This window comes from Octopus bimaculoides, chromosome 6 (genome assembly GCF_001194135.2).
Source record: "Octopus bimaculoides isolate UCB-OBI-ISO-001 chromosome 6, ASM119413v2, whole genome shotgun sequence".
NCBI classification, from domain to species: domain Eukaryota; kingdom Metazoa; phylum Mollusca; class Cephalopoda; order Octopoda; family Octopodidae; genus Octopus; species Octopus bimaculoides.
In genome coordinates, this window is record NC_068986.1 from 22,458,562 (window position 1) to 22,473,317 (window position 14,756).

The 14,756-nt window shown below is 33.3% G+C and overlaps 1 protein-coding gene across 3 annotated transcripts in view; it reads left to right on the forward strand.

Moving 5' to 3' along the window:
• LOC106878026 (zinc finger CCHC domain-containing protein 2) overlaps positions 1-14,756 on the forward strand; it is a 153,269-nt gene that overhangs the window by 59,517 nt on the left and 78,996 nt on the right. Inside the window, exons 2-3 of one of the 3 annotated variants that reach the window (XM_052968640.1) lie at positions 3,531-3,621; positions 8,066-9,350. In XM_052968640.1, the coding sequence (XP_052824600.1) occupies positions 8,760-9,350 (591 nt within the window). In that variant the 5' untranslated portion in view covers positions 3,531-3,621; positions 8,066-8,759. Of the gene's footprint in view, positions 1-3,530; positions 3,622-7,709; positions 7,881-8,065; positions 9,351-14,756 lie in introns of those variants that run through there. The other 2 variants (XM_014927106.2, XM_052968639.1) reach the window with 2 other exon arrangements.

Sequence of the window (14,756 nt, forward strand, 5' to 3'; positions counted from 1 at the left end):
CACGCACGCACGCACGCACGCACACGCACACACACATTCATTCTCATTTTTATATATATAGATAATCTGATTTTTTTTTCCTGTTTTTTTTTTTTTCAAATACTTCCTTTATCTGTTGAAAATTCCTTTATAATGTGAAAGGCATAAATCTAATGAGTCAAATGTATATTCCATTAAGAGTGAATTGATGATGGTGATTAATTCTTTTGTTACCAATTATTGTAATACACCACTTTTATTTCACTTAATTTGGAAAATAACGGACAATTTAGTAAAATAACTTTGTTGTTATTAACTTGATGTTTGGAAATTTACATGAAATTTTGATGGAAGGTTTTAATTAAAATTACTTGAAAACAAGAAACCTGTGCCATAGAACCAAAGGTAGTCTTGACTGGGTTGATATAAAAAAAAATTAAACCTCAAACAAAGTAGGGAAAGTAAATTCATAATTATGAATCAAATGCAACGACCACAAAACACCTACAAATTGTTTACCTCAATCTTTCAAGTATTATGTTTCTCCTTAAGTGACCAGCTTATTATTGGGAGCAATCCTATATCACGTTTGTTGATCATGAGTTAAAAGTAGAAGAGGCAGGTGCCACTCCTTCCTGTTTTGGCTTTGTAGGAATACTTCCTCATATGTTTAGGCTAATTGAGCGAAGTCAGACCTAAATTATAGAAATATAATCACTGTGTCAACTCAGTCGCTCCACAAATACTTTAATTAAAAGCAAAATATTGTCTCAAATATATTGAAGGGGGACTAGGAATTTTTAATTTTCATCTATTTCTAAAGAGCATTGACATGTTAATCCTTTCATGACCATATTTATAATAAAATACGTTCCATGTGTGTTTTAATTAATTTTGAAAGTAATCAAGAATTTGGAGTGATATAGTAAAACAACCTTTTCATTATTAGGCTGGTGTTTTGAATGTTACTTAACAAAAGGGTTTTTTTTTGCATATAAAACTTATGATAGGTTTTTAATTTAAATATGAACACTTTAGAATGAAAAGCTTTGTATCATAGGGCCAGAGGTAGTCTTAGGTAAGTGGGTATCAGATGGATTAACTGAAATTGCTTTAACTAATAAAACTGGGTTGCTGATTTGGTTCACTGAATACATATTGGTGCATCTGGTATGCTTTCATTAAATAATAACAAATAAAACTATCAAATATCAACAAAATAGTTATACACATTTAATAAATCTCGCTCATATACCTTCTCATATCTCTTCATTATAAAGTATTAATGAAAGTAGGAGGAGGTTATGAAATGAAAATTGGGAGAAGAGTGGGATCGAGTTTAATACATGACATACAATGGAAATTAAATTCAAACTTCATACATGTATTTGTATATAGCTAGTGATTGGTGGACTGATAAAAAATAGTATGAATGGAATTTCAATGCTCTGAATAGCAAAATCTGTTGTGGTACTAAGAAAAAAAAAGAAAAATTATGGCTGTTTTTTTCTGAATGTATTTAAGAATATGAGAGTCGAAGAAAGATACACAATTTTATGTATTTGAGCCCTTTTTTATATATATTACACCATTGTTGGTCATACTCAAGTTTTATATTGATTTAGAGCAACATAGAAATTAATTTCCATGAAAATCAAATATATCTGCTAATTTTCCACATGGTGGATTCTAACTGAATAGGTAAATTTTCAATAAACATAATTATGAAAGTATGTAAATTTTATAACATATTTCAAATTGGTGGCTAATACATTCTTGACAATATCTATCGACAATCTAAAATAAGGGAAGTTAATAAATGAAACAATAAAAAAATCATAGCAAAAGACAGGGAATTTATTTTCATCATTAATTAATTTAAGAGATTTGTGATTTTGAGGACATTCATATTCATAAAAACATAATTAAGAGCAGTCAAATATTAATTGTTTCTCCGTAGCTGATATACCAGCAATGAGCTGTCAGAACCACTGAAGTATATTAAATATTGATTATAAATATTGATTCCAATTGCAAGTGAGTACAAAAATACAAGTTAATATCGTGAAAGATATTACTGGAAATGTAGGAGTGATTATTAGGTAACTATATAAATAAATAAAATACAAAATGCAAAAGCTTTTTTGATTATTTTTTAGACATTTCTTTAAATGGATGAAGAGTGTTAAGATTTATAGGGTTTTAATTCAGGATGATGAATCTAACATAATGGAATATGAATATTAGATCTTTTCCTTATAGAATTTCTTTTTCTTTTTTCACACAAATGAAATTAATATATCAGGAATTTGTAAACTCTCTGAAAAACATATCTCTAATAATTATCATCTGATTTATGATGACAACCATTAAGAAATAGTAAAACTAAAATTTAAGGAAATTATTTCTGTATTACTGAATAATCTAATGAAACACTTTAAGTAGGATACAAGATTTTGATCCAGATTAGGATCTGACAGCTTTAATACATCTTGGTACTTTACGACCTCAAGAAATGGATATATCCTTTCAGCATTCTAAACTTTGTCAAATGTGACACTTACTTTTTTACATTGTTCTGGATTAATCATGAATTGTCTCACAACTTCAAGATTTCAATGATATGTTTGTTGTTTATTTTTAGAATGACATTGTCGGGTATGTGACACAGGCTAAAACAGGTAAAATAGTTGGGCAGTTTAAATGCAAAAGACATATACCAACAACTAAAGTTTTGAATGTATGATTTGGTTAAAATTAAAACACTTTGATACCTTAGAAGTTTTAGATTAGGAAAACAGTTTCAACCAAATTTAACATTTACATGTTTTTTTTTTTTATTGTTCAGACTACACTCAAGTAGTGTGCAGTTATAATCTCTTAATGGTTAATATATCCAGAAGTTCTCCAACTTCTGTCAACCATTATTAACTTTATATTGTTTACTTCACCTGGAATAACACTGATTAGATATGCTAAGTAACAGAGCTGATCTCCTATTTCCAATAATCCATTTATGCAGGTTATGATCTTGACAGTTGGATTGGAATCAGTGTCAGTTACATTCCTGTGTTTACAACAGTTGCATTCTCTTTTATTCATATAGCATATTTATTTTGACACTATAACCATTTAAACAACTCTATACACATCAGTTTTCAGTGATTTTATTTAGTGCTGTGTCACTACATCATATTTTCTCTGGTGCTTTCTGTTCTGCTTCCAAGCAAATATGCCAAGGAGAGTTTCGCTCTTGGCAACCCAACTCCAGCAAAACAGTAATATTTGCACCAAATCATTATTATCCTTGTCCTTTTTTTATTTTGAGTTCAAATGCTGCTGGAGTCTACTTTGTCTTTCATTCTTCCAGAGTCAATAAAGTACCCATGTAGTATTGGTGTCAATTAAACTGACTGTACGCCTCCCCAAAACGTGTGGCTTTGTATGCATATAAAAAAAATTATTATTATTAAAATAAAACAAACCCATAAAAACAATAGCATCTATATACTACTGTACTAATTATTGATTTAATATTCATTTCTATTAAGATGGTTAATTGGCAGAAACGCAAGAACACTTGGACAAAATACTTAGCAACATTTCATCCTTCTCTATTTCCTGAGTTCAAATTCCACCAAGGTAAACTTTGCTTTTTATCCTTTTGGGGTCAATAAAATAAGTACCTTTCCCCCCCCCCCCAAATTGCTGGTCTCACGCCAAAGTTTGAAATCGATATTCATTCCTATTTTTCACCATCCATGTTTTAGTCAATTTTCAACAGATTATATTCTTTTCTACTCTAGGCACAAGGCTCAAAATTTTGGGGGAGGGGGCCAGTCGATTAGATCGACCACAGTATGCAACTGGTACTTAATTTATCGATCCTGAAAGGACAAAAGGCAAAGTCGACTTTGGCGGAATGTGAACTCAGAATGTAAATACAGATGAAGCATTTCACCCGGCATGCTAACATTTCTGCCAGCTCGCTGCCTTTTCGCCTTTCAACAGATTATATTAAACCACTTCTTGACTACCGTCTAGACATTTTTCAGTCACTTTATTTTAATTTCTCATAGTATATGTTAAACTATTACAATTGTTCCTTGATGTTTCTGACATGTTCAGCTTATTCTGCTGCAGTTACTAGGAACATTTTGCTCTCATTGTATATAATATAATTGTTGTATTCATCTAGCATTTTATACTAGTTACCTTCTCAATGAAAAAAAGATCCTTTGAGATTAGTAAAGGTAAAAAGTTCCAAAATTTCTATTTTCTAAACATTCTAGATCAGATGAAACAATCATTAATTCTGCATTTAGCATATGCACAAGCACACACTTAACGTAAACATCCAGTGAACCATTTCTGCATTCCATTGGCTTTAGTATTTAACTATTTATGCCTTTCACTGCACTTGTGCATTTCAAGTATTCATTAATTGTCAGCTAATTTGAAATTCCACTTGTGCACTTATTGGTGCACTGACTACATAATATTAATTTTCAATCTGCTGCTTTTCTTCCAAAAAAAAAAAAATGTCACCAATTTTTGAAAATGTTACGCTTTCTAATTTTTTTTTTCTATCTTGGTTCTTGCAAAATAGATCATGTAGCACATTTTAGAAATATATAATACTTGAAGCCTATTTTCTAAAATTCTTTCTTACTGTTTTTAACATTTTGTTTTTTGATGATCTACACAGGAAATTTACTTTTCTATAATGGAATTTCAATCTTCGTCTTTAATCAAAATACTGATTTCTTACCCAGGCAGAAGGCCAATACTCTGTAGTGGAGGAGTATTGTCAATGAAATTGACCTCTATAGTATGAAAAGGAAAATTGATACTAGCCAGATTTGAACTCAAGATCTCCAGGGACAAAACTAAATGAATTTAATCTGTTTATCGTTTTATTTACTGCCACTGTGCTTTCATTAGTGAAAGTTTCGATTTCTTTCTTGGGCATTAGCTCCTGAGTTTTTGCTTGTTTGTGTGTATATATATTGATGTATGAACATGTTTCTGTCTATGTATGTGTATGTTTAAGCCAGTCTAAAAATTAGTGTTCATCTTATCATGTTTTATGTTCCATAACATAATGCTTCGATAAACAGAGATTGATAAAATATGTACTGAGGGCAGTATCATCAACTAAAGCGTTGAAAGCAAATTGACAGTCATTAAAGCATTGAATAGAATACATTATAGCATTTGTTCTGGCTCTCTATGTTCTGAATTGTAATCTTGCTCAGGTTGACTTTACCTCTCATCCTTTCAGTGTTGGTAAATAAAGTATCAGTCAGGTAATGGAGTCAGTTCTATCTCGCTTTCTTGGAATTGACCAGGTTGTGCTAAGAAGGGTTAAGGGAGACCACTCACAGTATCCATTGAGTGAAGGGCTAACAACCTTACCTCATAGATAATTATGTTACTGAAACTAAGACAGCCTGATATACAATGCAGCTCAGAACAGAATAAAACAAATATAACTACCTGTAGGCAGTGCCTTATCATAGTGACAGTCCAGCTAGTGAAAGTAGTAAAAGAATATTTTGGTGTTTTATCATTTAACACTTTTGCTACTCTATTTCAGTTGAAATATGCTGTCTTTGTTTCAATTAATTTTGAAAATAGTGAAGAATTTAGTAAAATAACTATCATTAATGATTTGGTGTAAGGTAGCGAGCTAGCATAATCATTAGAATACTGGACAGAATGCTTTGAGATATTTCTTCCAGTTTTACATTGAGTTCAAATACTACCAAGGTCAACTTTGCTTTACATCCTTTCAGGGTCAATAAAATAACTACCAGCTGAGCACTGGAAGTTGATGTCTGCAACTAACCTCTCCCCGCAAATTCCAGGCCTTGTGCTTACAGTAGAAAGATTATTGATTTGATGTTTGGTATGTAAATTGCTATGCAGTTTTAATGGAAGTTTTTAATGTAAATCACTTCAAAACAAAGCTTATATCATAGAGTTAAGGGTGGTCTTCATAACAAAAAGGTTGCAAATAAACTTGTTTAATGCATCTTTATATTAGAAGTGTATTGTCCAATGAACGTGTCTAGGATTATAAACCTTCACTGATCATCTAAACCAGTGGTTCAACTGTTTTTTGCCTGTGGACCCCTTTGATTCCTAATTTCTCTATTGGATCCCCATGGTCATTTGATCATCATCATCAGCATCATGGTTTAATGTCCGTTTTCCAACCTGGCATGGGTTGGACGGTTTGACCGAGGTCTGAAGAGCCAGCAGCTGCACCAGGCTCCAATCTGATCTGGCAATGTTTCTACAGCTGGATTCTCTTCCTAACGCCAACCACTCTGGGGGTATAGTGGGTGCTTTTTACATGCCACTGGCACAGGAGTCAGTCAGGCGGGCCTGGCATTGATCTTGTTTGGATAGTGCTTTTTACGTGTCATCGTAAAGAAAAATTGATCAGAAATATACTGTGTTGTATGAGAGTACTTAATCTTGGTGCAGTAGTTAGCTAAGCAATTTGTCAACATCAAGATAGTTGTATATTTTACAATTCTGTCATTATTACTCTCTTCTGACCTATTCTGCTTACCCAATATATGGAACAAGAAATTTTTGAGTTTTTCCTAAGATACAGTTTGAAATTCTTAAATTCTTAATCACGAAAAGCAGGATGTTGTTCATCCACTTGGACATTGCAAGCTCAAGTATTTTAGTAATAAATGGGATAGGAAAGAGAATATGTGGCATGTCTTGGATGTCAAGACAAAAGGAGGCTATGACTATGAAAGAATTCCAGTTGTCATCTCAAACATTTCTTCTTGGTTATCAGTGCTGCTGCATCATCACAAAAACAGTTTATTTACACATTAGAAGAAAAAAGAAAAAAGATTCTAAGTTTGACTTCTTTAAATAATGGCTATCATTGACACAATGGTGACTTTCTCATTAGCTTTTAGGTTGCTCTCCATTCTGAGATGAAATTGGTAATCTATACCCAGTCATTGTAAATTTTTGTCTTAAAGAATATGCAATATTTTGTATCCCATCATTTTATTTCTCTCAATATACACACTTCATTTAAAGAACTCTACAAGAACTCATAAGGTGATTCTTTATCTTTGTGTTCTGTTTTATTAAGCAAATAAAGTACAAATCTTTCTGTTGGAACCTGCTCATCAGTTTGGTAAAACACACATAGGCATGCTTGTTTATTGGTATAACGCAAATGGTAATAAGCTACATGAGACGCTTTACAGTATCAATTATGATTTAGTTTTGGAATTTTATTCATTCAACAGATACTGCTCTTGGAGAAGAAGAAATAATCACCAGTATCAAACCATTACAAATTTTATAGTCGTGCTTGACGAAAATATTTCTTTGGATAGGCCGCTAGTCTACCACAGGTGTTTTTCCTAGATTTAATCACTCATCCCTTTCGAATTAACCAACATTGTGTGCGTGTATTGGTCAAGTCAGTCTCTTGCTGTTCTGGAGTTTCGTTCCTCTCTCTCTCTCTCTCTCTATATATATATATGGGGGAGGGGTGCGCGTACACACACACACACACACTCTATACGGGTGCGCGCACTCGTACACAGATTGTAATTTAATCAAATGTGAACAGTTAACATCAATTTTGGAATAAATATACACGTGTATTTGTATATATAGCCATAAGCACCAGTCTGCACAATATGTGTACATGCACATATTAAACATTCGCACTGTTATCTCTCCTTACACCGTTCAGGTATAAGTGTGTACACTTGAAAACGAAAAAGTGATGTGTTAGCAATTATGTCTTAATACAATCCTCGCTACTGGAACGTTGTTGTTACTCTGAACATTCTTTCTCACTTGTTTACAAAACAGCCCTACTGTTTACATTTTTTTGCGTATATTTTGTAAGTTGCATCTCTGATCTCGACTTCTCTAATTCCTATTACTGTAATAATGTAAAAGACACGACTGCACATGTTGAAATTGTGGAACTAGGCTAGAAGCTAAGTGAATACCAACGATCTTGTCTTGGAATGTATGTAAAATTTAAATAACTATAACTGAAATTATCTTTTTCTTTTTGTTGCAGATAAACCTCGGCGGTTTTCATAACTGAAAGTGGATAAGCAAATCTACTTCTGCTAAACATCACTTCTGATCGACGAACATACAAATTATTTCCTTCTTAACCGTCATTTGAAGACGATCTTGACATTGCAGCTACGGATAGCCAAACGTACAGTAAAAGAAATTGATTTCTTTCTTTAGGTGATAAACGTTTCATTGTTTCTATTGAGTAAAAGCGACAAAAAAAATTGCAAAAAATATCAATCAAAATAACTGAAACTAATTAATTATTTCACCTAAAGAGAAAGAGAAAAGAATTTAATATTATAAACTTTCTACAGGTAACTGTAGTTGGCAAGTTACTGCAAGTGCTTCCATACTAATTCGACGTAAAACGTTGTGATTGGTTAACAGCCAAGGACCCGGATGAGGATTATTTCTGGCGAGACTCGACATGGCGACTTCGACGCTTCATGGACCGAAATTTTAGCAGTACTTACTTTTGCAGTCGTCCCAACCACTCCAACAATCGTGACAATTATCAGTATCTGCTGCCGTCGCAGCAGCAGCGCGTCTCTTACGAGGACGTGGACGTAAAACGTTAACGACGAGACGGAGGAGGCCGTCACTCCGGAGGAGGGTCTAAAGAGGCATCAAGCCGAAACAAAGGACGGCCCCGGGTCGACACCAGCATCAGTGTCATTATCACTGCTAGAATGGTGTTCAAAGAAACAGTGTGCTTGTGGTTTCAAAAGTTAAATCCTCATACGAGGATTGACATTATGTGTGGGCTGCTCCATATGTGTGTGCCGCCCGAGTTGCGCTTTCTTGGAACGTTTCTTGAGGACCTAGGCAAGAAGGACTACTACCGGCTGAGAGATGCCGAAATTAAAGCTAACAACCACATCGATCTTGCAAAAAGTACCAACACACCTATCAACAATAGCGCTAGTAACACTGACAGTTCCACATCCTCTGGTTCTACGAGTACTATCGGTGCTGGTTCTTCTAATACTTCATCACCATCTATCTCGACCGAGGAAAGTCTTCGCAACAAGCTGTCCCTGTCACTAGCTCTGCTGTACTCGTCCAACATCCAATGCTCCAATATTATCTTCAAAATGCTCGAAGCTAATGTGGAACGAGCACTACGGGTGATGCCTTCTATGGCTGTAGTGACCATTTACGAAATTCTTACCATTTTAGTGATGGCAGCCAACCACCCGGCCTTCAGCGTTACCCAACAACTTACCATGGCAGAATTATATAAATCGGCTGAGAAGGCCGCTGAAGGCCTCATTCCCAAGGTAAGCAAATCCATAAATTTATATAGATTTCATAATTTCAACCTCAGTTGCAGACATTCTTATTGTTTCTATGCGAACGTCAGACAAATAGATCGAATGTTTTGGCATGTAGATCTGTGTTATGTATGATTTATTAGCTCATGAGATGTGAACACTGATTTACACTGCAGTTTAATCGTTCCAACTATTGTTTCTTTGAAAATTATGTCTCAATCAATGTATGAAACCGTTATAAGAAACTGTCGAACCCGCTATTGCATTAAAACGTAGATTACATTCATCTATCACTCCAACAAGTGTTCTAATACCACACAATCATGTAATATTGAAAGCTATTTTGTTTTACTTCGTTTGTTAGCTACAATTACATTTGAAATGCTTTAGATTTTCCCCTCTTTATTTAAAAGATATATTTGTGTGCTTTTATTTATATGATATATACATACACGCATGCAATACATACATTCATCTAAGAATCCGGACATACATTCATATACATGTGTGTATGTGTGTATTTACATATATTGCATATATAGCTGGATATATTTATGTACATATATCCTGCTATGTTTGTGTGTGTGTGCAATCGCGCGCGCACACACTTATACACATACCTTATATACCTTACACTATATATTATTTATTAGTACAATTGTATTAGCTTCCTTAGACTGATCGTTTTAAATTTAAATTATCGATGTGATTTGGATCACACGACTGATGTCGAATGGGGGGAAAAAATCTCCCTGCATTTCTGATAAACATATGCAGATAGATACCTGCTCTTGTATGAAGGTATTGGCGAAATCTTTTCCACAGCCAAAATCTCTGTCATTGTTATGAGTGTCTTGTAATTGTCAAAAGTCAGATTGTTTGAATTGAGAAATATAAACAAGTGTTATCTCTCTCTCTCTCTCTCTCTCTCTCTCTCTATATATATATATATATATATATATATATATATAGATATATTAAATAAGAAATAACTAATAAACATTTTGATATGCATCATTCTTTTTTTTCTGCACGATAGAGATGTCTAGTCTTGCAGCATCTAATGCATTTAATTTGATGGTGCCGAACACTTTACATATATATATATTATTTCTCTTTTGTAATTTGCTCGGAAGCATAACCATATTGGACTGATGACCCAGTAGCTGAGATAAAATTACGTCGACACGTGAACTAGGACAGTGTGTAATAATTCTTCTCCAGATTCTTTTGCTTTCTCTGGATATGTATGTGTGTGTGTATATATATATATATATATATATATATATATATATATATATATATATATATACTTACATGCACACCCATACATACATGCACATATATATATATATAACACAATGGTGTGTATAATTAAGTGATTGACAAGTTATTAACAATCTTGTCATCAAAGTATTTTAGAATCTTGATCAGTAAAAATTTATCGACTATTATTTTTTTTTTTTATTACAAGATGTTCTCAGGGGAAGTGGCATGTAATCTTGATAAGAGTACATTCCTAGATATAAATCGTATCGATTTATAATGAAAACTTTCGTTCTAAACTTGGATAGCCCATCACGATTAGATAAGAGCAGACGTTTAGAAGAATAACATTAATTGGATCTTAATGAATGCTTACAGCAGTTAAGAATAGTTTTTAGTTTTTATTGATTGAACTATCGATAAATGACCCTTGTAAATGCAACATGGTACTTTGAAAATCTCGTGAATGCCAGACGTTGTATGCTCTTCAAGAAGCTTCTTGATGTAGTATTTTATTACATTGTAAGCTTCAAGTATTCGCTACATTTATAAATTATCAGGTTGTCTCAATTGACTAATCAAGCAGAAATCGATCATCCATTCACTACTCTTAATGAACGTTGCATTTTATAATGTATTGATTGTATTCTACTCATAGAGAAATGATAGAAAAATAGCCACATATAATATATATATATATATATGTGTATGTATTGTCTAGATGATAAATGAGAAGGAATTTTGTTCGTCTATAATACCATGTTTTCTGATGGCGCGGTATCGTATTACTTGTGTTACTGGCGAATTGGTTGAGTGTTGATTTATTAATGTACAAAAACTGTTAAAGATGGGGTAGTTTTTCACTGTGTTAATATAGGAAGTTTCAGTTGGGTTCTGTTCTATATTTCCAGTAAGATGTAATATTGTTCCTTCTCAAGCTATGCCAAAGTGGGGGGGCTGCTTGCTCAGCTGAGCGAACCTCTCTCTCTTTCCTTTTCGCTTGTCCTGCTTTGGTAATGAGGGAGGGCGAGTTGGGGGGATTAAGCACTCGCTTTATGTCCAACATGGCGACACTTTCAAATAGCAACTGAGCTAAGACAGTGCGTGAGATCAGTAGCGAGAACATCGTTCCTGCCTCCTCCGCCGTTAGCTCCCTCACAGTTGCCAGCCAATGTGAATTAATAACTGCAGCCGTAGTACATACAACAGCAGCTAGTTCTAGGACACTACTAGTACACCTGCTTCGTTTCATTCTACTATGCAGTCGCTTAGAACTGTCGTGTATTTACATGAGTTCTCTCTAAATATCATTTATAGCATGCCATCCTGTACCTATCCGCTTTACCTGAAACTCTGTTAACTGCTTATTTTATTTATTTATTATTATTATTATTAATATTTTACTTATTATTCTGCTGACATGCATTTTTTTTTTTGTTATTCAAATATAAAGTTCATTTCCTTTGGATGTTGCTTTACAATTAGCTAGTGTTCCTGAAAAAGCTAATCCATTGAAATCTTTCGTTGTATAATATAACCGAATAATTTTGAGCAATTTTCGAATGAAATTCAAGTCACATGTTCTTTTACATTGCACAATTAGCCTTTTATTTTTGTCACACTAGTAGTGCTACTACTCCAGTTTGGAACTACTTCAACATATTTCTCTTTTAGACCTTTAGGCATTTAAGGAAAATATTTAACCGCACCAAACTGACCCGACTTTATCTTCTTTTACAACACGAGACTTTGATATGATTATAATAATATATGCAATATTGGGGTCTGTGTGAACTTTATGCAGTTTTTAAAGAAATAATTTACCTTTTATGTCAGACAAGTTTCTAGTTAAATAAAATAAGAAATAAGGGTATTTAGAAAATGGTGATTATTTCATTATGTTTCTTTCACTCTGTACTTAGTATTGTCTTACATTAGATTGTCTTTCTAAGTTATTTAGAATGCTGTACTTTTCAAAGCAGCTTTTGTTTATCATATGACCTTGAAAACTTTATCAACTGAGCTTTACTAAATGTTCAACATAGTTTATATAGAAATTATTTGAACTTTCTTAATGAAATGATTTGAAGATTTGAAAACTCAGCTGAGAATTAAGAAGGCCATGATTAATAGTATCAATATGACCTACTCTGTTCAATTAGATTGATAAATAGTTTATACATTCACTTGGAGAAGCTAACAAAATCTTAATTCTATTTATGAGAGGATGTTTTCTGCTAAGGTACATAAAAGCACATTAAATAATGAATTTGCAAGAAGATAGTTGTAGCAGCTATCTTGAATGTGAAATCCCCAGTGGTTATTTCAGAATATTTTACTCCATTAATAGCCAAAGGATGAAATGGAATAAATGTTTTCGTTAATTACAGACTAGGCAATATCATCTTTTATCAATGCCATTAAACAAACTCATGGGAAAGCTATGCAAAATAATCTTGAAATAACCCTAGCAATGAGGATTGCATAGTTTAGAAACTTAACATCTCCTTGGGGGCTTGTATAATACAGAAATTTTGCATACTTAAACAGAACACTTGGTCATTTCATTTACTGAATTAACACGTTTTACACTAACAAAATTTGTGAGGTTTTAAGCATAAGTAATTAGTCATCAAATGTTTATCAACATCTAAAAGTGCAGTTTGAGATAGAAGCTAACTCTAAGAAAGATAATCTGTAATTTAAAAAAAAAAGTTACTTTTGGTATAAACATGAGATGACCATTGATAATGAATTTTATGGTCAAAGTAGCTGTTGGAGGTATTGTCAAAAATATAACATTCACATTTGTATAGTTGTTGGTTGGATATTTATATTTAATTAGTGTCACACAGATTTCATGGTCTAATATTTTGATAGAGCAACCCTAGTGAGCTCATTTTGTATTTTTTATTGTTGCATTTTGTACTGATTATCGGAATTTACCAAGACAAATTGACACAATCATTTCTTGTTGGGTATTTTACAGTCAATTTTTCCATGGTGTTTCTTAAATGAAGAACTAACTCATCTATTGCTAATCATTGAACTGTAAAGTGGGAGTGGCAGTTATTTTCAGCTAGAGAGATTAAAGTTAACAGATTAATGTGTATTGCATAAGTGCACAATACAACAGCTGTTTCAGCACATGTTTGTTGATTTGTAGTTTATAGTGGCCCATTGGAGGCTCAATGGCCCAGTGGTTAGGGCAGCGGACTCGTGGTTATAGGATCGCGGTTTCGATTCCCAGACCGGGCGTTGTGAGTGTTTATTGAGCGGAAACACCTAAAGCTCCACGAGGCTCCGGCAGGGGATGGTGGCGAACCCTGCTATACTCTTTCACCACAACTTTCTCTCTCTGTTTCTGTTGTGCCTGTAATTCAAAGGGTCAGCCTTGTTACACTGTGTCACACTGAATATCCCCGAGAACTATGTTAAGGGTACACGTGTCTGTGGAGTGCTCAACCATTTGCATGTTAATTTCACGAGCAGGCTGTTCCGTTGATCGGATCAACTGGAACCACCGACGGAGTGCCAACAACTTAGTGGCCCATTAATAAATGTTAGATCTCTTGTTATGTCTTGTACCACACAACTCAGTGCATGTAATTATTTTAGCAGGAAACCACCTCTTCCAATGCAGGTAGCTTATGTACTTACTATTGATTACATGAAATACTGTATCTCTCAGGTTATCAAATGTAAATATTTGAATTAATTATGATTGTTCTACTTTAACAGTGTTAATTTACTACTATTAATTCTTTACAATATATAAACAAAAATGTTATAGATTAGTTACTTGGAGTTGGAATTTTCTAAAATAAAATATTCCCACAATTTGTTATGGGAGTTACTGTAATAGATTGGTAAATAAAGGGAGAAATAACAGAGGAAATCTGAAGCATTTCAAAGGTCATATGTCCTTCTTTCTCATGGGTGGGACAGATAAAAGCAGTGTTTAGATTTATGTAAAACATTTTCAGAAATTATTTTGTTTCTTTTATAACAAGCTTTGATGTCCTGTATCTTGTCTAGCCCCAGTAAAAGTTGTTAAACAAGCTTCATTTGTTTTTCTATTTTCAGCAGTTCCTTTTATATATATATATACATATATATATATATATATATATATATATATATATA